The 24,390-nt window shown below is 43.3% G+C and overlaps 1 protein-coding gene across 1 annotated transcript in view; it reads right to left on the bottom strand.

Moving 5' to 3' along the window:
- Nucleotides 1-282: 282 nt before the first annotated feature.
- The window catches only part of snx29 (sorting nexin 29), a 205,000-nt gene continuing 180,892 nt past the window's right edge, over nucleotides 283-24,390 (bottom strand). Inside the window, exons 20-21 of the mRNA XM_034078507.2 lie at nucleotides 9,076-9,215; nucleotides 283-1,902 (exon numbers count right to left, since the gene is read on the bottom strand). Coding sequence (XP_033934398.1) covers nucleotides 1,776-1,902; nucleotides 9,076-9,215 — 267 coding nt within the window. The 3' untranslated portion in view covers nucleotides 283-1,775. The remainder of the gene's footprint in view (nucleotides 1,903-9,075; nucleotides 9,216-24,390) is intronic.

Here is a 24,390-nt window from a genome sequence, read left to right as displayed (position 1 = left end):
GACGCTAATGTTCAGGTTAATATTAGTATTTAGTGTTTCTCCTGTGACATGTTGTGATGCCCCGCCCCCTATAACGTACAATGTGTTGGCGTTACATAGTGATGTCACAGATTTACTCACGTTCTGTATGAAAGTTGTCATAACAAAAACAACTGCGCCAACTTAAATGTTGAAACGCAAATTAGTACAAATGTCTAAATCCACTTCTTTATTTTAACGTTAAATAGCATCTTTTATTTTGCTTAGTATTTCAATTATTTAATTCCTTGCCTCTTTTAGTTTGTAGGCAATTTTCTCCGAATTAACGAGAAGGGTCCAAATTAAATATTAATAAACCTGGGAGTAGGAAGATTGTGCTTTTCAAAACATAACATGTAACCCCCCCTCCGTCTTCATCTCAAAAATGTTTGGTACAGTCCCAAAGAGATGTCGGTTAGCTTTTCCATGACCTACTGTAATGCACATAACGTGGAATTTAAAAGATGTTTTAATCATCACGGCCTCCCTGGCGACGTTAAGATATGTTACACTTTCTGCAGAGTGTCTGTAATAGCCGTAATAAAGAGGAACAAGAATGTCCTAGTGGTCGACGCCAGAGACGGTGAATCATCGTCGTGTTGAATGTAATGGCACCGCCCGTCCACACGGCGGCGTGCGTCAACGCTTCAACAGCCAATCAAATCATATGCCAGTACAAGCTCTAGCCAATCAAACCGCTGCTTGTGTGTCCGGGGCGGGAGATTCATGTGATTGGTTGTTGGTCGAGTTTCAGACACGCCCGCCGGTGAGCTTCAACGCACGCCGCCGTGTGGACGCTGCTTACGCTGAAACATTATATGAAAAACAACACCCATTTCCCAGGATAATACTTTAATATACCCACCTCTCCCTCTCCCTCTCTCTACCTACCAGGAGAGCAGCTACAAAGCAATGCAGGCACTATGACTGTAACACTTTCACTAAAGAAAGAAAAAAACCACATTTCTGTCACCTCAGTGTGTTTGAGGAGAGCCGTCCAGGTTAGTCCGTGTGCAGTTTGCAGAGTCTCTGTCCCTCAGTGAGGTAAGAGGTGTGTGATCGGGTTATTTGTCCTCCACTCACCCAGCGATGCACAGACATATACATGTATCTCACAGAGAGGCCTGTAATCAGTCTCCTTTCCTCGAATGAGTCCTTGTATCGTGACACTTTGAAGGTCCGTTAGACTTCCACACAGGAAGCGTCGTCCTCAGCCAATAGATGAGAGCAACCCATGTGGCCCCGCCCCTTTTTGGGTTCCCTGGCAGTGAATACAGATTCTTAAGTTTTCTCCAATCAAACATTTAAGAAAACCGTGCTTTTTTGTATACATGGAGCCCAAATATGTCAGTTAGGCAAACAACTACACAATGTCCTTTAAGATCGATCAACGCGTTGATTTATGGTTTACTTTAAATGAATAGGGGATCATAATGTAGCTGTGTTTATGTATTTCCCAGACGTACACGTATTGACTGACCGGATCCCTTTAATTAAGCTTTTCATCCTCTCCGTGGAGCCTGAAGCCACAGATTTTACTGAAACGTAAGAAAGTAAGAAAACCCTAATTTGTAATCCTTTTGTTGTTTAACGTGCAAAACACCGCACAGCAGCTTTTAGACAAGATCAAAGTATATTTCTCCACTTCGCACTCATGCTTTGTTTTCACCCGAAAGTAAGCGGGGCAGGAGTTTCGCCAGGTATAGCGCTGCTCTCATCTATGAAGTGACAGATAATTAGTCCCCAGGCTCCGGGGGTTAAAGGTCGCCGCTCTGAGGGTCCGCTCTGGTCTCCAGGTTGCGGCTGCGGCCCAGACGGGGGAAGCGAGAAGACGTTTTGGAGCGAGGCGTTTTGGCTCCACCGTCGTTGGCCTGTGGCGTGTCTCTGCAGGAGAGGGAGAGAAGAGACGGGGACTTTAAATGAACATCTGGACAAGTTTGTTATTCAAACACTCCACTGATGCTGCATCTGGAGACTTAAACGCCTCATTTACCTTCTGCCAGAGGACTTCTACCCGACATCCAAAGAACTAAATAGAGACGTTTTCATGAGCTAAATATCCGAACTCGTCTTCATTAATTGCAAATCGAGTAGCAAAATGGAAGTTTATTTAATTCACTGCTTGCCTTACTTTGGTTTTATCACTATTTTTGCCAGACTTCTTTTTTTTGTTACACATTACAAGGATAGTAGAGGCAGATAAACCACTGACAATTATTAGATTTTTTAGAAGGAAACACATTTGTAGCTTGCAACAATACATTTTAGAGATTCAAATAAAATCAGATTTGTAGCAGCTGTAGCAAACCAGGCTAATGTTAGTGGATTGAAAAGGCAGTAGACTTGTATTGTTTTAAACTCCACAAATGATACGTCTTTAGTCGGTTTGTTTGACTGTTGGTCAGCAGCACTAAAACTATGGGCTAAAGTTTCTTGCAACTTGTTAGGAAATGGCATTGGCAATCTTCTAGACCACATGTGTCAAACTCAAGGCCCGGGGGCCAAATCAGGCCCTTAGTGGATTTCATTTCGGCCCGCAGGATAATTTTTAATTCCTATTAGATCTGACCCGCCGGTATATTGCACACCTTCACTCCATCCTGAGGGTCTCCTCCGCTCAGAGCCGGACCCCAAACATTGATGACCTTGCACCCAAGACGAGACGCCCAGTATCTGAGCTAGCATCACAGAGCAGCACACTGAGTTCAATGGATGTGTCCTTCTGCACTTTTTCTCTCACGACAACAGGCCATGTTTGGTTTTCTCTCTGAGGGGAATAGTTTGTTGAAGCTGTTGTTGACCTGAGGGAAAATGTACTCATAAGAAATGACTCTGGAGAAGCTGCAGATAGAGCCATAAGAAATGAATGCACCTGATTATTTAATGTTGTTTTTATAGGCAATAATTTAAGCTTTGTTAGTTCCAGGTTTAATATGTGCAATCAGTTCATTTCAATACGTTTGCAATACACATTGAACCAGTCCGGCCCTCGACTAGAACCCATTTTTTTTATTTTGGCCCACTGTGTGTTTGAGTTTGCCCCCCCTATGTTCTGCTATAACAAAAAAACATGAAATGACGACGATGAAAATGGTTTATGTCCTTTCTGTTACTCGGAATCACATTATGTGATTACGATGTTCTGGTTTTCTGAGTACTCGGTAGGAAATAATCTCAGCCACTCATGATGACATCATTGGCCTGGTTTCCCTGGCGACCGTCTTCACCCCTGATCCCCGAGTCTTGTCTGACGAGGCTGAGGATGAATGAGAGCCACTTGTCAAAAGGGAGGAAATGAAAAGCAGGGAGATTGAACGGCGGGAGATTGAACGGTGGGATTTCAAACGGCTCTCTCGTTTCATTTCGTCTGAAGCAGTTCATCGGCAAGACGGTGAACTCTCACCGGCAGCCTGGGATGCATACGGACTGTTAAAGGGGTTCAAGCGCTTCTCTGACAAAGGGATGAATATTAAAAACAAGGGAAAGGCAGAGGGCAAGTCCCTGTTGGTGTCTCACTGGCCTTTTTGATTAAATAACTACAGCTGCTACATCTGTGATTAAGGTTATCTGAGCGGACCTTTTAAAACAAAAGCCGTCATGGGGCGTTGCTTTGGCTGAAAGTGTCACTGCGGGAGAAACAGCACAGTGAGAAGAGAGAGGAGAGGCTCCGTCATGTTGACACAGGCTGAGACAGCAACACCACTGGGTTCAAGCACAGGTTCAAACTGAAAGGGATGGTTAGGATGCTTTAAAGTAGGGGTGTATACGGGTGTTTCCACAGCAGATGACGGTCTTCAAGCCCCTGGTTGGACAATCAGGCAGAATTACAGCCATTGGAGCTTCGAGACGTCCTGCTGCGAATGGAGGCAGCAGCAAATTGTTTGCAGCCACTTAGAAGGTTCTGGTGTAGGTTATATTTAGAATGCTTTCACAGCGTTAACTTGCTTTCAGCCCTTTCTGATGTGAAACTGAAGCTTATCTAATCAAACTAGTCTTAGCTCTTTTCAAAGAGTCCATTGACAAGAAAAAAAAAAATCCTTTATTCGTCCCCACCACAGGGAAATGTACGTATACATATAGACACTGTGGCAATTCACAGTTTTGTACAGGTAAGTTACGATATACAGAATCTTTCAGGTGGCTAAAATAAGATGGACTTTTATTAATCCCTCGTGGGGAAATTATTTCTCTGCATTTGACCCATCCTAGTGTTAGGAGCAGTGTGCTGCCATTTTGAACGGCGCCCGGGGAGCAGTGTGGGGAACGGTGCCTTGCTCAGAGACACCTCGGTAGCACTTGGTCTTGCCGGGACTTGAACTGGTGACCTTCCAGTTCCCAAGCCAAGTCCCTATCGACTTCACCACCACCGCTCACCAATATGATGTTTCCATCAACATCAGTCTCGCAGCTGCTTGCTGGTCCCCCGGTATGTTCTAGAAACTATGGGCGTGTCAACCACCGTTTACTGTAGTTAATACACTATCAATATGCTCCTCATACAACCGCACGACTGTGGCTGCGAGGGAGTGCGGTCGTCTTTCCACCAGAAGGTTGTGGGTTCGATCCCAGCCCATGCAGTCAACATGTCGATGTATCCTTGGGCGAGATACTTAACCCTGAGTTGCTCCCGATGGCCAACGGTGTGTGCATGTTAGGTCCTAGAGTAATATATACTGCTCTGCATGAATGTGTGTGAATGGGTGAACGACATGTAGTATGTAAAGCGCTTTGAGGGGTCTTAAAGACTGGATAAAGCGCTATATAAGTACAGTCCATTTACCATTTACCCACTTACCTTTGAGTAAAGAACACAAACGGCGTGAGGGGGCACAGCGTGAGCAGGACAAGTGGGAACAGCCTGATCTTTGTTAATGTGACAGATGCTTCTATTTCCTCCAGCACATAATGTAAATGCATCAGTGGCTCAAGCTGCACTTATTCCTCTCTCCAGGCTGAATCGAATGCAGTCACACGATCTGAACTTGGCCAGGCAGCGGTGCGGTGGGGAATTATATCAGCAAAAAAATCATAGTAAGTCGGGGGCAGCATGCAGAGCTGAAACCACCAGCCATCTCATGTATTCATATCCAACTGGGGAGGGTAGCTACATGTGCGGAAATAATTAGGCTTTTTTCCCCGGCTCTCAGTATGTACTTGTCGCCCATTTAGGTCTGATATTGACTTGTGCAGGATAATGACTTCACCAGGCACTGTTGGAATTTTAATAATTGAATTGCAGAGGTGCATAATTAGAGAAAATGGGTACACAAACATGCATCAAATTGATTATCTAACAGCAAAAGGCGGGGTGAGATTAATAACAGCCTGAATAACAAACTATTCCTACGTCCTGTGCACACACACACACACACACACACACACACACACACACACACACACACACACACACACACACACACACACACACACACACACACACACACACACACACACACACACACACACACACACACACACACACACACACACACACACACACACACACACACACACACACACACACACACACACACACACACACACACACACACACACACACACACACACACACACACACACACACACAAGCTGTCTAAGTCCACAACAATAAAAGGTTATATCGTCGTTCTGAACACTAAAACTGCTCTTATGTGACACAAAGGTCTACAGCACTTTTCTCCGAGGCAGCAGGTCAATAAGACCGAGTGTACTCTGTGTTCTGAGGAAACCGCGAAGGTGTCGAGCTCCTGCTGGCAGCTCTATCGGAGGAGAGGAGTGCTGCAGACAGGCGGAGAAACTCAGCATGAAGAGTGCGAGTGAAGACATCTGTAAACAGCAGAACAGCTGATCTCAGGCCTGTTGCTGGACTTTAAAGGACATATGACTACTTTAAAGCTGACCCATATGCGGTGATTGAAACAAGGCTGAGAGGCTGAGTCACCAACAAAATGGCGTTGCTTTTGAATCTTTAAACAAAGGCAAAATAAAATGTGTTATTTTTGAAGCAGCCGCAACGAGTGAAATGTGTTGCCAAGCAAATAGCAACACGTGTTATATGCAAACATTTGTCCGAGAGGGAAGATGGTAGGGAGGTAAAGCCAGATATTAATTACTATCACTGTTGAGTTTGAACACATCATTGAACATATAGTTGAAATAAAAGTACCTTTTTTAAAGGTGGGGTAGGTAAGTTTCAGAAACCGGCTCGAGATACACTTTTTGTTATATTCCATGGAATGCTCTTAACATCCCGATAGCAATGAATATCTGAAGTGCTTTGACAATAAATCCATAAAAAAATGTCATCTGTGGAAGCCGTAATACTGTAAAAAGTACAACCAATCGGATTGGATGGCCTACCTGCCTGTCAGCCTTCCATCGGGGCACACACTTATCTCGTGCCCTCATTGGTCATGTGCGCGTTCGTGTGTGTTGGGGGAGGGGCTCTGTAAGGAAGTGGAAGATTTTCTCCGGTTGTGTATTTTCAAATTCTAGCGATCTCGAGCCGGTTTCTCAAACTTACCTACCCCACCTTTAAAGTAATTTGAAATAAATAAAACATGCATTTTTTGTTGTTGCATTCCCAAAAGGATGTTTTATAGACTCAAAATGTAATACGGCACTTAAATAAGATAAGACAGGAGGTAATGTATTGATCCCAAATTGGGAAATGTTTGCGTTGCAGCAGCATAAAAACAACAACACAAAGGCATTGCACATTATTAGAAATTAAAGAGTAGAAATAAACAATACTGGAATTTAAACAGCTCAAAATTGAATTAAAACAGCATTAAAAAGTACATATAAATATACAGTACAAATCTATAAACTCTGACACTGTTGAAGTGTGAAATGAAACAAATTGATTTAATTTAGAACAACAACGACTACATGATAATTGAACGCTGCAGCCATATTTGAGATTATAAAGAATTCAGAGTTTTCTTTATTTGGTTCAAACATGGTTGTTACATATTTTCCAGAATGGTTTCTAATTAGATCAAAACCAAATCGTTTCCTGCTTACCTCTGCATCTTCTCCCCCCCCCCCCCCGCCTTTCATCACGTTAATGACAGGACTAATCATCCTTTCATCTTCACTGAAGACGTGAGACAGCGCGGGTTTGATCTCGCTAACTGAACAGGCAGTAAGTCAGTCCTGTTGTGTTCAAACTTGAAACATCACGACAACACTGGCAGGCCTCAGAGCGCCACGGTAGAGACATTACAGAAGCCTGAATGCCCTCACACGCGAGCCAGGAATATAACGGTACACTGATCGGAGTTGAGTCGATGTCTACTGCGATTCAAATAGAGGTAAATCCCCCGTCAGCACAGAGGCTAAATAAGACCTGTGTGTGCAAGTGAAAGTCCATCAACTCAATGTTACTTTAGATTTAGCTCATGATTGTAGTAAAAGTAAAACCAAAATATGTTGACGCATAATTACAAACATCACAACCAATTACTTCAACTTTGGTTATCTTCAATTTGTTCGGATGGATCTGGGACGATGAGGGAAACATCTCTGCTTAAGCTTTACTACGGTTATCAAATGACCTGGTGAAATCTGTGATCTGTAGTCGAACAGTATTCACGTTGAGTAAATGTAACGCTTTCACTGAAACCCATCTTTTTTTTAAAACAGTCTTGGACTTTTCAAGGCCTCAAAACTACACTGAAGGAATTGAATGATGCAGTGATGGCGTACTTGTGAAGGCTGACTCTGAAGTTAGCATCGCAACAACGAATAGCAATTGGATTTTCCCATTAATCTAATAATAATAATCTCTGTAGCAAACCAACGTTTATGATATGTACACGTTATGTTCAGCAGCACAGCTCCACATATTAAAACCACTTTAGGAATGTTGAAGGGTGGATCCAATCACCAGAGTGAAAACGCTAACATTAGCCGCTAAGCTAAAGGCGGCTAATGTTCAGCGGGACGATATTTGGCATCTCATTTAGTCACTTGTTAGTAACCGCCGATTTTAAGACACACAAAAGCTTCGGACATTCAAGAGTAGAGTATTTACTGAAGTATTTATGTTGTAGAACATTAGCCTACATTACCTTAGCTCTTGTTTACTTTAAAGACGGGGGAACCGTATGTGCTAAAATGCTAACAACAAACAAACAAAGCCTTTGAATGTTGAATTTTAGAAAACATCGAACAGCCGCACTTTAATTTATCTACAAATAAACACCCATGTCATTATTAGGAAATAAATGCCAGTGATTCAGTGACAAGATTCTGCACATATTTGCTTTCAACAAGGCCCCAATGTCGACCATGTTGTTTTCGTTCCTGCCTTAGCCCGATGACTCAGATGTCTTTGGAGAGGAAATGACTCTCAGCGACGGGTCACGCCAGCTGACTGATCCCAGTGAGTGGAATATGAATACGGACAGGAAATGACTGGAAAATCTTATTTTCAGACGAAGTGGTAGCTACATGTCGGTGAGCAGCGGAGGCATCAGGCTCTTTCACACAGTGTGAGTGTGTGTGACAGAACATATACACTGCTCTGTGTGAATTATGCATATGAGTGTAACATGCAGGAAACGCTGACGTTTATTCACCAGGGATCGGAAAGTATTAGTGACATTAATCCTCTGATGTAACAACTACTAACAAAACAGCAGTGGCAGCTTACTCCTCGTCAACCTCTTATTGATTACATTGGTATAATAACCTCAAACTGTTGCTACTAACAACCGATATGTTTCCTTTATAGATGCAATCCAAGCATATACTGGGATTTCTGCAACGGCTAAACGCATCTTAACAAATTATTTGACTGAAAATCATGTGGATTGCACCATATTTGAGTTTGCCATGGACCAGAAGACAACTCAAAATCACAATCTAGTGCTATGAATATTGTTTGGATTCCTCCACTCACATTGTGCAGCAATCTCTCACAGACAGGAGCCCTGCACCTGCACATGTGTTGGCATCCTTCCCCTTAATTCCTCACACACACACCGACACACACACTCTTGCACAGAGGCTTACAGGCGGTATTGAACCTGCCTGTGTGTGTCCACTTACAGGCAGAAAGGCAGCAGAGACAGCAGGGTCTCTTTGGTGGGCCGAGCCGTGAACTCCGGCAGCGTCTGGATAAGTTTGTTCATCACCGTGCGAAGGTAGCCCTGCAGCTGCTTCCTCCTCTCCTCCACAAACTTGGCATCCTGCAGAGAGGCAGAGAGAGAGAGAGAGAGAGAGAGAGAGAGAGAGAGAAGACAGTTACAGCATAGCATGGAAAAAGCTGCAGAATAGCCAAAGGATCGAGCAAATAAACACAAGCTTTCCATTAAAGAGGCCCTGTTGCACTTTAATAATTGCTGTTCCTTTAGTGAAGTGTGTCCTAAAAATAATTCCCCCCCACATATTGTAACTGAAAGAGCTCCGACTGCTGAATGATTACGTCTTGAAGCTACTCCAGGATCAAATCTTCCATCGGGGCGTCGCGACTTTCCTTCCGTCGGTACAAATAAGTGCCGTCACGACATCAGACTTTCACGACATGACAAAAGAACCCAAACTAATCGAACTAATGTAATTTGATTTCCATGTTTCCCATTGCCCTCTTTCTGGTTTACATTAATACACAGGTAAGTCCTCATATAGCTGCATCCCTGTATATCTTACTAAGGCCACAACGCGTCCTACGAAATACTGCAAGATGTATCCAAACGAAATACTATGACCAGAAATGGCTTAGTAAAGATCGAGATATCTTTCGAACATGTATAATAACAATGATATCTGTAATTCATTTTTAACTACACCGTGAGTCTGAGTCCCTCACCCTGTTCCAGTCCCGCCTCAGAACCCACCTCTTCAACTCTGTATCCATAAGCCCCGCCCCCCCTCTCAACCAACTTCCTCCTGACTGCTTTTCTGTTCTGCTTCTGTGTTCCTTTGTGGCTTTGTTTTTGTTTTGTCTGTCTCCCCTCCCTCCCAAATGTAAAGCGTCTTTGGGTTCAAGAAAAGCGCAATAGAAATAAAATGTATTATTATTACACATCAATAAACCATGCCTCCAAAATGAAAAGTCACCCATGAAAAGCAATGCTCCACCATTGATGAAAAACATGCATGTGAGGATTAACACACCTCAGTGTTGTTGTTGTTGTTGTTGTTGTTGTTGTTGTTTGGTTGCTGATGTTGAAGAGAAATTGGACATGTGAGCATTCAGACTTCGCTCAGAGCGACTCTGGAGGCACGGAGCCACATGGCAAGAGGTAGCGAGGCTAATCTGTGTCCGGCAACACTCAGAACAAAGCCTGGGCACCGCTCCGTTTGCTCTCTGGTGTTTGGGACGAGAACAAACAGCCCTTAGAGGAGGCCAATATTTACTGTTTGTCAAAGTGTTGTTCCTCTTCGGATCTAAACCCCGTCTCCCAAAGGAATCGGTGGATCTTCTGTGAAAGAAGCGCTTATTACTGAGTACTTACTACAAATTCATGAATCAAAGAAGAAACTACTGCTTGTTGAGGCCCACGGGGACTCTCACATGTCTCGATGAAAGTCAAGATTGCACTGCCCCAAATTTGAAACATAATTCATAAAAGATATAAGAACTTCCGTATAAGATGAACTTCTACAAAGGTTGTGGTTTTGCCACGACAAAAGTTTGCTTTAAAGAGGCCTTTTATGCTTTTTGGAGTTTTCCCTTTCCTCTTGCGCTTCCACACATTATGGGGGGGGGGGGGGGCGGGACATCTCTAAGCGGTTGACCAATCACAACAGAGCCGGCCAGATAACCAGTCAGAGCAGACTGGGCTCTGGTTTCAGACAGAGGGTGAAAAGAGGTGCTGCAGCACAGGCAGTGTGAGAAGAATAAAGAGCATTTTGAACATTAAAGGTGGGGTAGGTAAGAATGGAGAAACCGGCTTGAGTGCGCTAGAATTTGAAAATACACAACCGGAAAAAATATGCCTCTTCCTTCAGACCTCCTCCCAGAGCCCCTCCCCCAACACACACGAACGCGCACATGACCAATGAGGGCACGAGGTAAGTTTGTGCACAGATGGAAGGCTGACAGGCAGGTAGGCCATCCAGTTACTTTAGCCGGCTCAGGTGATTGGTCGTGCTTTTCACAGCGCCACGGCTTCCACAGATGAAATGTTTTTATGTATTTGTTGTCAAAGCACTTCAGATATTCATTGCTATCGGGACGTTAAGAGCATTCCATGGAATATAACAATAAGTGTTTCTCGAGCCGGTTTCTCAAACTTACCTGAGTGCTGATTCTCTGTCTGTTACTTTAGATGAAAATAAGGAGCCCCTCCCCACGCCCCTCTGAGAGAGATTTGGTTACAAAGAACTGCTGATTGGCTAATGGTTACACAAGACAACACATCGTTATGACATCACAAAGTGGCCAAAATCTGATCAGCTCATTTTCAGACAGGTTTTTATAGAAATTGATCAAAAAGAGAGAGAATCTTTGTTCCTGAGACTTTCAGAGTCTCTTTCCACAGAGGGGACACATGTTGATGTAGAAGAGACATGAAGAAGAGGGGACACATGTTGATGTAGAAGAGACATGAAGAAGAGGGGACACATGTTGATGTAGAAGAGACATGAAGAAGAGGGGACACATGTTGATGTAGAAGAGACATGGAGAAGAGGGGACACATGTTGATGTAGAAGAGACATGGAGAAGAGGGGACACATGTTGATGTAGAAGAGACATGAAGAAGAGGGGACACATGTTGATGTAGAGAGACATGAAGAAGAGGGGACACATGTTGATGTAGAAGAGACATGGAGAAGAGGGGACACATGTTGATGTAGAAGAGACATGGAGAAGAGGGGACACATGTTGATGTAGAAGAGACATGAAGAAGAGGGGACACATGTTGATGTAGAAGAGACATGAAGAAGAGGGGACACATGTTGATGTAGAAGAGACATGAAGAAGAGGGGACACATGTTGATGTAGAAGAGACATGAAGAAGAGGGGACACATGTTGATGTAGAAGAGACATGGAGAAGAGGGGACACATGTTGATGTAGAAGAGACATGAAGAAGAGGGGACACATGTTGATGTAGAAGAGACATGAAGAAGAGGGGACACATGTTGATGTAGAAGAGACATGAAGAAGAGGGGACACATGTTGATGTAGAAGAGACATGAAGAAGAGGGGACACATGTTGATGTAGAAGAGACATGAAGAAGAGGGGACACATGTTGATGTAGAAGAGACATGAAGAAGAGGGGACACATGTTGATGTAGAAGAGACATGGAGAAGTGGATTTTCCATGACCTGCCCTCTTTAACGCGTGGCGCACTTCCTGGTGGCTTGTTGCAAAGGCTTTATTGTTTTTCCTATTCAATAAAATTCTAAAGACATTTTGTTGCATGAATTAATTTCATGTTTCCAGCACAGAAGTAAAGGCAGCGGCCTGCAGGGTGGAACAGGGCTGGGTGAACGTGATGTGTCAGATTAGCCTGTGTGTGCCAGCGTGGGTTTCATGCCATGTCAACACAATAAGGGACACCCTGACTGCCTGCATGGATGTCAGGGCAGTAATAACACTAATGGACTGGACAGACTCATCCTCTCGTGGAGACGAAGAGGAGGATGAAGAGGCCGTCTCTTGTTTGCAGAGAGGAAGGAGAGGGCAGAGCGGAAACGACTGTGGCATACTGATGCAGGTACAAGGCGGACTCTGTCCTCCAACATCTTGTCTGCTAACAAACGGCTTCATCTCTACTCCGCTCTCTCCTCCCCCTCCAACCCAAGGTCTCCTCCTCTCCTCACCGCTACGCTGATCCGACATGAAGCCTAAACCAGTCGATTATTATTCATCATGTACCAGAATATAAAAGATATGAAGGCGAGCAGGGTCTTTCCCTGTCTTCTACAGGGGGATACATAAATCACACACACCCTGCGTAAAGGAGGACATCGGAAGCTGTAGGGCGAATAAAGTGATTCTGATTCAACTGCAGTATTTAGTCAAAATTGAGACAAAGGCTGCTGTTGAATAGTCCTAAAAAGAAATGTTTCCTTTATGCCGATGTGTATTATGATCCATAAGACTGCATTTAGCCTATTTGTATATATATATAACTTCTTGTCGGTAAACAGTGCAGCGTTGTGGCCTTTAAACTAGCCAGTTGGGAGTAACATGAACGGAAATGCTAGCACGGCCGGATAAGCTGTCAAAACAAAGCGCTCGGTTTACAACACACACAGGGGGAGTGTGGTTTCATGCTCAGGAAAACAATAACCCAATATATCTTCACATGAAAAATGGTTGATTGATGCTATATTAAAGCTGTGGTTGCCATTTATAGTAACATGTTTGCCTTTGTGAGCCAGGAGGCTATAGCTATGCTACGCTATGCTACGCTATGCTACGCTACGCTATGCTACGTTACGCTACGTTACGCTACGTTACGCTACGCAACGCTACGCTACGCAACGCTACGCAACGCTACGCAACGCTACGCTACGCAACGCTACGCTACGCAACGCTACGCTACGCTACGCAACGCTACGCAACGCTACGCAACGCTACGCAACGCAACGCTACGCAACGCTACGCAATCACTGAGGATAATATTTTATCGATTCTTTATCGTACATTTGATCTGGTATTTAACTTTGTGCTGATATTAACAATTGACTTCAGTGTGACCTTCAAATCATGGGTCCGTTTAGCTCCCATTTGATGGTTCACATTCTTAGGTTTATGGACTGTCTTTTCTTGTGTCCTTTCTGGCCGCCCTTCCAATCTAGATATCATATATGTCATGGATTTTATTTGCAAGATAAGACATTTCAGTATGCATGCTAATCAGCAGCGTATGGGATATCGGATGAGATGAGATCATTCAAATGGGAAAGCTGGGAAAGAAGAAAACGTGATGCATGCACAAGCAAATACACACACACACACACACACACACACACACACACACACACACACACACACACACACACACAGTTTACTGTAGATAAGCAGGAGAGGGGAGAAGTCAGTGGAAGAGAGGCGTAAAGTGGTCTCATGCATCGGGGTCTCCACAACTGCTCAGTGAATTTACTGCCAGATTTACGCCTTATAATTCTGAGCAGTGGAAAGAAAAAAACCTCCAAAAAGCACATCTAAGGTTGCCTGGCAACAACACCACTCTAAATAGTGACAAGTAAGTACAGGCTACAGTTTGAGCCAACAGGAAATCAATGGTTTTTAGACCAAGACTTCGATCCTGCTTCAAAAACTGGAATAAGAGCGTTTACTGTCGTGTCTCGAGTAGCTGCTGCCATGGATGCCAGAAAGTAGTGATTTGTGTTGTACATTTAATTTAATTGAAAGGTTTCGGTGTTTTTTGGTCTTTGTTTATACAGGGTTCATACGCTTTTTCACCAATGATTTTCAATGACCTTTACCTAATTTTCCATGACCAAAACAATTACTCTTTCTCAGCGGTACCACTGAAAATAAGGTCTGCATATGAAACATGTCGTGCCTCTCTAAAACAAATCAAATAGTTGACTAGCTTCTACGCGCTAAAGCAACTCAAATCTCTCACCAGCAAAATACCTCGTCAGTTAAATGCCATTTTACGTTTCATTACTATACGTTACAGTATTTATTATCATTATAGTATTACTATTTCGGCGATTAGATAAAATATCAATTATATTTGATGCAACTTTAGTTACATTTCCATGACTTTTCCAAAACGTTGGGAAAAATATTGTTTTCCAGCGCCTGGAATTAGCATTTTGAATTTCCATGACTTGTCCAGGTCTTTAATGACCGTACGAACCCTGTTTATAATATTATGTATTATTATTCTGTCATGGGGTTGCATCAGTTGGGTCATGTGGATATGGTCGGCAGTTCACGAGTGAAGAGTGAGAGGGTCGCTGAAGTACATTTTTGATATCTAACACTATTTCATATTTTTACTCCTTTGCATTTACTTAACTTAACAAGATTAGTTACTTGCAGTTTATAGTATTGATACACACATTATGCTCAACACTATGATACACTATTATGGATTAAGAAACCTGTCATTACAGCAATCTGGTCCTCGACGAGCTGCGAAATCTGAATAGTTTTGACTTAATGGTTCAATAATATGTAATGACGATGCAATGGTAAAATAATATTATTCTGAAAATGGACATTCTCTAAGGATAAATTAATACTGATATGTTTGTACTTAAGTGCCAGAGTTCTACTTGTAATAGAATATTTCTACACTGTGGTATTAATACTTTCTCCACCTCTGCAAGCAGACGGTGAACACACTTCTGTATGGACGCTCTGTATTGGAATGTTCCCCTCGTTTTTATTCTCCATAAACAAAAAGCTTCTATGCTTCACACATGCGGAAGAAAATCAGAACAGAATCTCCCCGGCCGCCGCTTCGAACAGGAGTTTGAACCTGCAGTCCTCTTGAATTATACAAGCGCTGGAAACAAAACAAGGTCAACACTTTTGCACATGTCAGCCCACACCGGACCACGGGCTGTTTCTGGACCAACACCATGCATTAGACATCTCAGGAACGCTCCAACAAGACCAGCACGATGTCTCCGTCATAATCAGAAGCTACATACGTGAGCGCAACATGCTGACTGCTTCATAATTCACTCGGGAGCTTCTGATTAATTCATCGGGGCTCTCCTCGCTTCGCGTGTGCCGATGGGGCGACTGGAGGAGTGTGTGAGAGACATTGTTTTCTAGCGAGGATTACCTCTCAGGACTCGAAGGCGGTGAGCTGTGATTACAACGATCAAAGGCCATTCTGTCCCATTGCTGTTCATTCCGTAGAACACATATAGTATTCGACAAGAAAGCATCAATTATTGGTTTGAATACATTTTCTTTCCTGTGTAAATATCATTTTATGAAAGAGGCCCAATTATGCTTTGTGGATTTCTTTTTCCTGTAGTGTGTTCTATCGGTTTTAATGCATGTCAATGGTCTGCAGCACATGAAGTAAGTCCCCTCTTCCTCATGTCTCTTCTACATCAACATGTGTCCCCTCTTCTTCATGTCTCTTCTACATCAACATGTGTCCCCTCTTCTTCATGTCTCTTCTACATCAACATGTGTCCCCTCTTCTTCATGTCTCTTCTACATCAACATGTGTCCCCTCTTCTTCATGTCTCTTCTACATCAACATGTGTCCCCTCTTCTTCATGTCTCTTCTACATCAACATGTGTCCCCTCTTCTTCATGTCTCTTCTACATCAACATGTGTCCCCTCTTCTTCATGTCTCTTCTTACATCAACATGTGTCCTCCTCTTCTTCATGTCTCTTCTACATCAACATGTGTCCCCTCTTCTTCATGTCTCTTCTACATCAACATGTGTCCCCTCTTCTACATCAACATGTGTCCCCTCTTCTTCATGTCTCTTCTAAATCAACATGTGTCCCCTCTTCTTCATGTCTCTTCTACATCAACATGTGTCCCCTCTTCTTCATGTCTCTTCTACATCAACATGTGTCCCCTCTTCTTCATGTCTCTTCTACATCACCATGTGTCCCATCTTCTTCATGTCTCTTCTACATCAACATGTGTCCCCTCTTCTTCATGTCTCTTCTACATCAACATGCTGTCCCCTCTTCTTCATGTCTCTTCTACATCAACATGTGTCCCCTCTTCTTCATGTCTCTTCTACATCAACATGTGTCCCCTCTTCTTCATGTCTCTTCTACATCAACATGTGTCTCCCTCTTCTTCATGTCTCTTCTACATCAACATGTGTCCCCTCTTCTTCATGTCTCTTCTACATCACCATGTGTCCCCTCTTCTTCATGTCTCTTCTACATCAACATGTGTCCCCTCTTCTTCATGTCTCTTCTACATCAACATGTGTCCCCTCTTCTTCATGTCTCTTCTAAATCAACATGTGTCCCCTCTTCTTCATGTCTCTTCTACATCAACATGTGTCCCCTCTTCTTCATGTCTCTTCTACATCACCATGTGTCCCATCTTCTTCATGTCTCTTCTACATCAACATGCGTCCCCTCTTCTTCATGTCTCTTCTACATCAACATGTGTCCCCTCTTCTTCATGTCTCTTCTACATCACCATGTGTCCCCTCTTCTTCATGTCTCTTCTACATCACCATGTGTCCCCTCTTCTTCATGTCTCTTCTACATCAACATGTGTCCCCTCTTCTTCATGACTCATTCATTAGCCAATCAGCAACCAAGGTAACCCCCCCCCCCCCCCCCCCCCCTTATCACCTGAATCTCCTCTAGAGCTCCATTGAGTTCTTTGTAACCAAATGTCTCTCAGAGGGGCGTGGGGAGGGGCTCCTTGTTTTCATCTAAAGTAACAGACAGAGATTCAGCACTTTGGAAACAGAGGGGATTATGGGTAATGCTGCAATGATCTGTTTGGTGTTTCAGCCAATCAGAGACAGGCTCTGTATATATCTGAGGCCTGTAATATATTGATGTAAAACAGTATAATGGGGACCTTTAAGACAGTGAGCAGGAAAAAGAACAGCAAAGGCTTTTGGAAACAAGTTGTGGATGAAGTGCAGCCGGCGAGGAGAGCTGACAGCCGGCCTCTGGGGTCTGAAAACATTGTGTTTGAGGAAAGCGTTCCCCTGCTCTCCATCGCAGCGATCGGACAGGCGCGACTCGGGAACATTTAGCCTGAATGCCTCGCCGGGCCCTGACAAATCAGCTGCTTAGGATCCGTCGCCGGCAGTGTGTGCGTGCAGCTGTGTGTAACATGGTGTGTGTTGTTAGGTCACACAGCTGCACAGTCCAAAGCGCATTGAGTCTCATTAGCGGGACACACAGAGTGGAAGAGGCGAGGGGTTGATGGGGTCGGGGCCTCGGGGGCCACAGAGACGCCGTCAGGGTCCACTGGCTGTTGTGACACGGGCCGATGTCCACATGAAATGAATCCAAATGATGATTCCCTGCTCTGTGTTTACACGTCTGCTGCTTCATCGGGGGTGGAGGTGACCTGTGTGCATGCTCCACAGTACGTAATGTAACACACACACACACACACACACACACACACACACACCTTTTGTTTTACATCAAAGAGGCCCTATGCGTTTTCTGGGTTTGCCCTTCCCTGTAGTGTGTTCTAAAGGTGTTTGCCTGAAACGCCTCCATTGGACTTCTTTGTTTACTTACAGAACAAAATGACATCACTATGTAACACTCACGCTCCTATTGGCTAGCGCTCCAACATATTGTAAGTGATAGGCTGAGGGGCGGGACATCTCTAAGAGGTTGACCAATCACAACAGAGCCGGCCAGCTAACCAATCAGAGAAGACTGGGCTCTGGTTTCAGACAGAGGGTGAAAAGAGGTGCTGCAGCACAGGCAGTATGAGAGAAATAAAGAGCTCTTTGAACATTAAAGCATGGAGACATGTAGAGACACTACATACTGATATACACCTGAACATCAGCAGGAGAGGACTCTTTAAAGTAGAGACACTACATACTGATATACACCTGAACATCAGCAGGAGAGGACTCTTTAAAGTAGAGACACTACATACTGATATACACCTGGACATCAGCAGGAGAGGACTCTTTAAAGTAGAGACACTACATACTGATATACACCTGAACATCAGCAGGAGAGGACTCTTTAAAGTAGAGACACTACATACTGATATACACCTGAACATCAGCAGGAGAGGACTCTTTAAAGTAGAGACACTACATACTGATATACACCAGAACATCAGCAGGAGAGGACTCTTTAAAGTAGAGACACTACATACTGATATACACCTGAACATCAGCAGGAGAGGACTCTTTAAAGTAGAGACACTACATACTGATATACACCTGAACATCAGCAGGAGAGGACTCTTTAAAGTAGAGACACTAAATACTGATATACACCTGAACATCAGCAGGAGAGGACTCTTTAAAGTAGAGACACTACATACTGATATACACCTGAACATCAGCAGGAGAGGACTCTTTAAAGTAGAGACACTACATACTGATATACACCTGAACATCAGCAGGAGAGGACTCTTTAAAGTAGAGACACTACACACTGATATACACCTGAACATCAGCAGGAGAAGACTCTTTAAAGTAGAGACACTAAATACTGATATACACCTGAACATCAGCAGGAGAGGACTCTTTAAAGTAGAGACACTACATACTGATATACACCTGAACATCAGCAGGAGAGGACTCTTTAAAGTAGAGACACTACATACTGATATACACCTGAACATCAGCAGGAGAGGACTCTTTAAAGTAGAGACACTACACACTGATATAGACCTGAACATCAGCAGGAGAGGACTCTTTAAAGTAGAGACACTACATACTGATATACACCTGAACATCAGCAGGAGAGGACTCTTTAAAGTAGAGACACTACATACTGATATACACCTGAACATCAGCAGGAGAGGACTCTTTAAAGTAGAGACACTACATACTGATATGAACCTGAACATCAGAATAATCGACTTAAAGGAATTCAATTTTAAGTTCCAGTGCCAAACATCTTATCCTGCAGAACCAGTTATATGTTAAAGTATCATCAAATGCCATTTAAATAATGGTTATAATCAACAAAACATCCACTTCCTGTCTCGTTTAACTGACGACTGGGTGTCTGTTCTGCTCCAAAAAACTGAGAGGAAATAAACAAAATTGAAAAACCACAAGCGTCCATGAAATCAATTTAACTTTCATAAATCTGCATTAAACTCTGAGTGTCATGCACTTAAAGTTCTGAGGGTTCTGCTTCTTACATGGAGCCCAGCATATCTCTCGCTTCATATTTTGTTTTCTGGTCCACATTACAGTAATAAGTGTGTCTGAGGAAATGGTGCGTTTTTTAACAATGCAGGAGATCATGGAGGTTAATAATATAGCGAGGAACTCCTGGTGGATTTAATTAGCTGCTGCTCAGATGTTTCACGGTCAGACAGAAGCGCTTCATTAATAATATTTATTTCTCCAAAAACCAATTTCAGACTGGTGCTCTGAGACCGAATAACTTCCAGCCTTCATGCTCGTGAGGATGATGGGATGCAATATCATAAGTGATTAGAACCGGTTTTGTTTTCTACACTTCTTTTTTGTTTGTTAACTTTATTGTTTACTTGTTTTTGGAGGGAAATTAAAATGATGTAACATGTTGAAATACAAGGTTATTCACTCACTCAAAAAAGATACTGGCAACATAACACTTGTAGACTACCTTCAGGGCCCATACGCAACCCAAATGTCTTTACTTTTTCTTCGAGCAAATAACTTTTAAAATATAAATATGGCTCTTTAAGTGTAATTTTGTCTTAATATATAAAGATATATATTATTATATAATCAATATAACTCAATTACTCCTTAAACAGTGAAGCGAAACAGTGTAAAAACCTGTGATTGCATTCAGGAGAAGAGACGTTTCATCATTTTTATTTACAATTCCATTTAAAATGAAGGGAAGTGAGGTTTGAAATTGCTTAGTTAAAGGAAATTACTCAAGTTCCTTTAGGCTTAATGCAGGACTTAAACAAAAGACTAAGGCTGGAGCCACACGAGGACGATAAAGCAAACGGACCGCAATTGTTATCAAAAAAGTATTCTGTCCACACGCAACAGGCCCCAGAAACGTGTCCGTTCACACGAGACCGCTCGAAAGCGCTGTAGTACATATGCCAGGCCTGTAAGTGGCGCTGTACTCCTGCCACAAAAGCAGCGAAGAAGACTTCCCGCTCATGGTTGCCATGGTTGCCCTTCTGTTTATTCTCCGCTCTGGCTCTTTTTCTCCCTCCCGGAGCCAGCGTGTGCTCCTGCTGTAAATCTCTGCGGTAGTCCACCAGCAGATGAGAAACACCAACCTCTCCGCCTCTTCCAAGGGACGAGGGAACCGTGCAGCAGCAGAGTTTCTTATTGAGCTTTAAAACAAATTGATAACGACTCTATATAATGATATAAGAATAAAACACGGAGCCCCTCTTCCCCCCCCCCCTCTTCTGAGAGCCCAGCAGCTGATCTGATCTCTGAGCGGGAGAGGCGGGGCTATTGCTTCAACGTTATCAGGAAATGATCGTAAACACGGAGCTGTTTGCCTTAAAACTTTCAGAAACCCCTTAATTTCTTCTTGAACAGCGAAACAGTGTGAAAACCTGTGATTGCATTTCGTAAAAGAGTTTCATCGTTAAACATTTTTAATATGAACAACACCTTGATGACTTATGGAAAGTATGGAATTGCATGGTTGAAATGTAAGAAACAATAAACTAATTTGTTTTAGGATTAAAGCTGGGAGTTAAACTTGGAGCTTAATGGCGACGTGATGACATTTAAATAAAACCTCAGTAAGAGGAAAATTGTCTCAGTTAAATTTAATTTAGCTTAAAAATATACAGCAAATACAAATCTACTGTGTAAACATTCAGAATCAAAGGTCAAATAAATTATAAAACTTTACAATGAAATAATGAAGATTGTATAAAATAAGAAAATTAAATAAAATGTATAATAATAGACTAATTAAAAATAAAAAAGAATATAAAATATGTGTATAAACATAAGAAGTTAAAATAAGAACATGCAAATGTCCAAAAAAAGATAAAATAAAATAGAAATAGATTCAAATATTCATATTAATGGAGAAGTTAAGGTAAAATGTGCACATTTTACTACAGTAAATAACATGATTATAAAATAAATAAGAATGTCAGTACTTAAAATTATGATGTATTTGACTAGTTTGTCTATTGGGAATACTATTTCTGATTTTTGTGTGTGTGTGTGTGTGTGTGTGTGTGTGTGTGTGTGTGTGTGTGTGTGTGTGTGTGTGTGTGTGTGTGTGTGTGTGTGTGTGTGTGTGTGTGTGTGTGTGTGTGTGTGTGTGTGTGTGTGTGTGTGTGTGTGTGTGTGTGTGTGTGTGAGTAACCTGTTAAATGTCATATGTATGTGAAGAAATTCCCATCACTTGACATAAATCCATAGCCGATGCTCTTTGCTGGGTTTACCTCTGAGCTGTCAATCATTCTGGGAAGTGTGTGTGATGATGAAACCCTGTTAGGCGTGTAATACATTTAGTGAGGAGTGTGTGTGTGTGTGTGTGTGTGTGTGTGTGTGTGTGTGTGTGTGTGTGTGTGTGTGTGTGTGTGTGTGTGTGTGTGTGTGTGTGTGTGTGTGTGTGTGTGTGTGTGTGTGTGTGTGTGTGTGTGTGTGTGTGTGTGTGTGTGTGTGTGTGTGCGTGCGTACAGGTGTCTCCTCCACTACCTGATCTCCACTGACAGTTCGTATGGTTCATCCTCTCCAGAGCAGAGATTCACGCTGCCGCTAAAAGGCTTTTTGAAGGTCTCTCCCGCTCACATCCCTCCTGACATTTACATTTTCTCCATCATTAGCCATGCATAATGGTGAGAGGCACTGTGTGTGTGTGTGTGTGTGTGTGTGTGTGTGTGTGTGTGTGTGTGTGTGTGTGTGTGTGGTGTGTGTGTGTGTGTGTGTGTGTGTGTGTGTGTGTGTGTGTGTGTGTGTGTGTGTGTGTGTGTGTGTGTGTGTGTGTGTGTGTGTGTGTGTGTGTGTGTGTGTGTGTGTGTGTGTGTGTGTGTGTGTGTGTGTGTGTGTGTGTGTACATCAGCTTTGGATTTGCAAAACGGTGGAGAAAGTGTCACTTTGTAATGGAAGCCAACAGGAAAAGGGCTAAGAAACCGATTGTAGAGAAAACCCTGGGACAGAGATGAGCAAAACTGAAGGGGTGCGAGAGGAAAAGGAACTCTCATTATTATTATCATGATATATTGAGCAGTTGTTCCTTTACTTTTGAAAGACAACACCACGGTAACCCTTCATGACCGAAAGAACGAGATCGCGGATACAAGCGGTCGAGATGGGTTTCCTCCGCAGGGTGGCTGGCGTCTCCCTTAGGGATAAGGTGAGAAGTTCAGTCATCAGGGAGGGACTCGGAATTGAGCCGCTCCTCCTCCGCGTCGAAAGGAGCCAGTTGAGGTGGTTCGGGCACCTAGTTAGGATGGGAGGAGACCGAGGGGTAGACCTAGGACCAGGTGGAGGGAGTATATCTCTTCGCTGGCCTGGGAGCGCCTTGGGACCCCCCAGTCAGAGCTGGTGGATGAGGGGAAAGGGACGTTTGGGGCTCTCTGCTGGATCTGCTACCTCCGCGACCCGACCCCGGATAAGCGGGAGAAGATGGATGGATGGAACACTACGGTGACCGACAGCGCGACCTATAACCCTTTAAATTGCCTCGTGTAGAAATGTGCTGTATAAATAAACGTGCCGTGCCTTATAAACTATCAAAGTCCTGCCGACGTTTTTACAATATTCCCCTGAGCAGCAGTTGGAGGTGGCATTATGCTACATGGGCTATAGCATATTTGGTTTTCAAGATGCTTGGCCTCAGGACTCGATCACACTGAGACGGTTGGGGAAAACAGCATGCTGTGTCTCTTTGGAGTTGAGCTGTATGCTTTAGAATAAAAAAAGAAATGTCTCTTCTATCAAATACTTTAAAAACAGAAGCACGGCCAAGGTTTTATGAGGACGGCCATGCGCTCTGCATTTTTAATAGGCCTCTAAACACACTGAAAATACAAAATGGAACTCATGTTTCTGTTTCTGTCAGTGTGGCAGATCTGTGAGGATATTGAATTTAGTAGATTACATTTAAACAAAACAACAAACTAGTGTTTAATGGAAGACCATTACAGTACCTACAGGGGGCTTAATGGATGTGCAGTGGCCTGTTAAAGTAAGAACACAAGGGTTGGATTTGATCTCAATTGCAATTAAACTTATATATGTCTTTGCTTTTTGATTTGCTTCATTTGAAACCGGTGGAATGAGCTCCATTTAAGGCCATTTAAAATGTCATCTTTTGAATCCTGCTCCCTCTGCACCTGAAGTAGAAGATCTTCACGAGGCTCCTCGAGAGCAGAAACAAGCTCCGACTGCATTCAAATAACAGGGAGACTCAGCACGGCAGGCCTGCTGTGTACTGAGACACACACACACACACACACACACACACACACACACTATAAACACACCTGCATACAGAAACACACACACACCACGCTGCAGCAGACACGCCTGAGGTATAGAGACAGACAAATATACGCCTTTTCAGAGAAACGAGGCAGACACACACACACACACACACACACACACACACACACACACACACACACCACACACACACACACACACACACACACCTGTATCCAGAAACACACACACACACACCACGCTCCAGCAGACACTCACTACTGAGGTTTAGAGACAAGAGTAATATAGACAGGCAAATACGCCTTTTCAGAGAAACTAGGCACACACATCCCCCTGCACACACACGCACACACACACGCACACACACCACACA

The sequence above is a fragment of the Pseudochaenichthys georgianus genome, unplaced genomic scaffold, assembly GCF_902827115.2.
Source record: "Pseudochaenichthys georgianus unplaced genomic scaffold, fPseGeo1.2 scaffold_439_arrow_ctg1, whole genome shotgun sequence".
Lineage (NCBI taxonomy): Eukaryota > Metazoa > Chordata > Actinopteri > Perciformes > Channichthyidae > Pseudochaenichthys > Pseudochaenichthys georgianus.
Note: the sequence above shows the minus strand (reverse complement) of the source record. Positions and strands in the feature narration are given on the sequence as shown.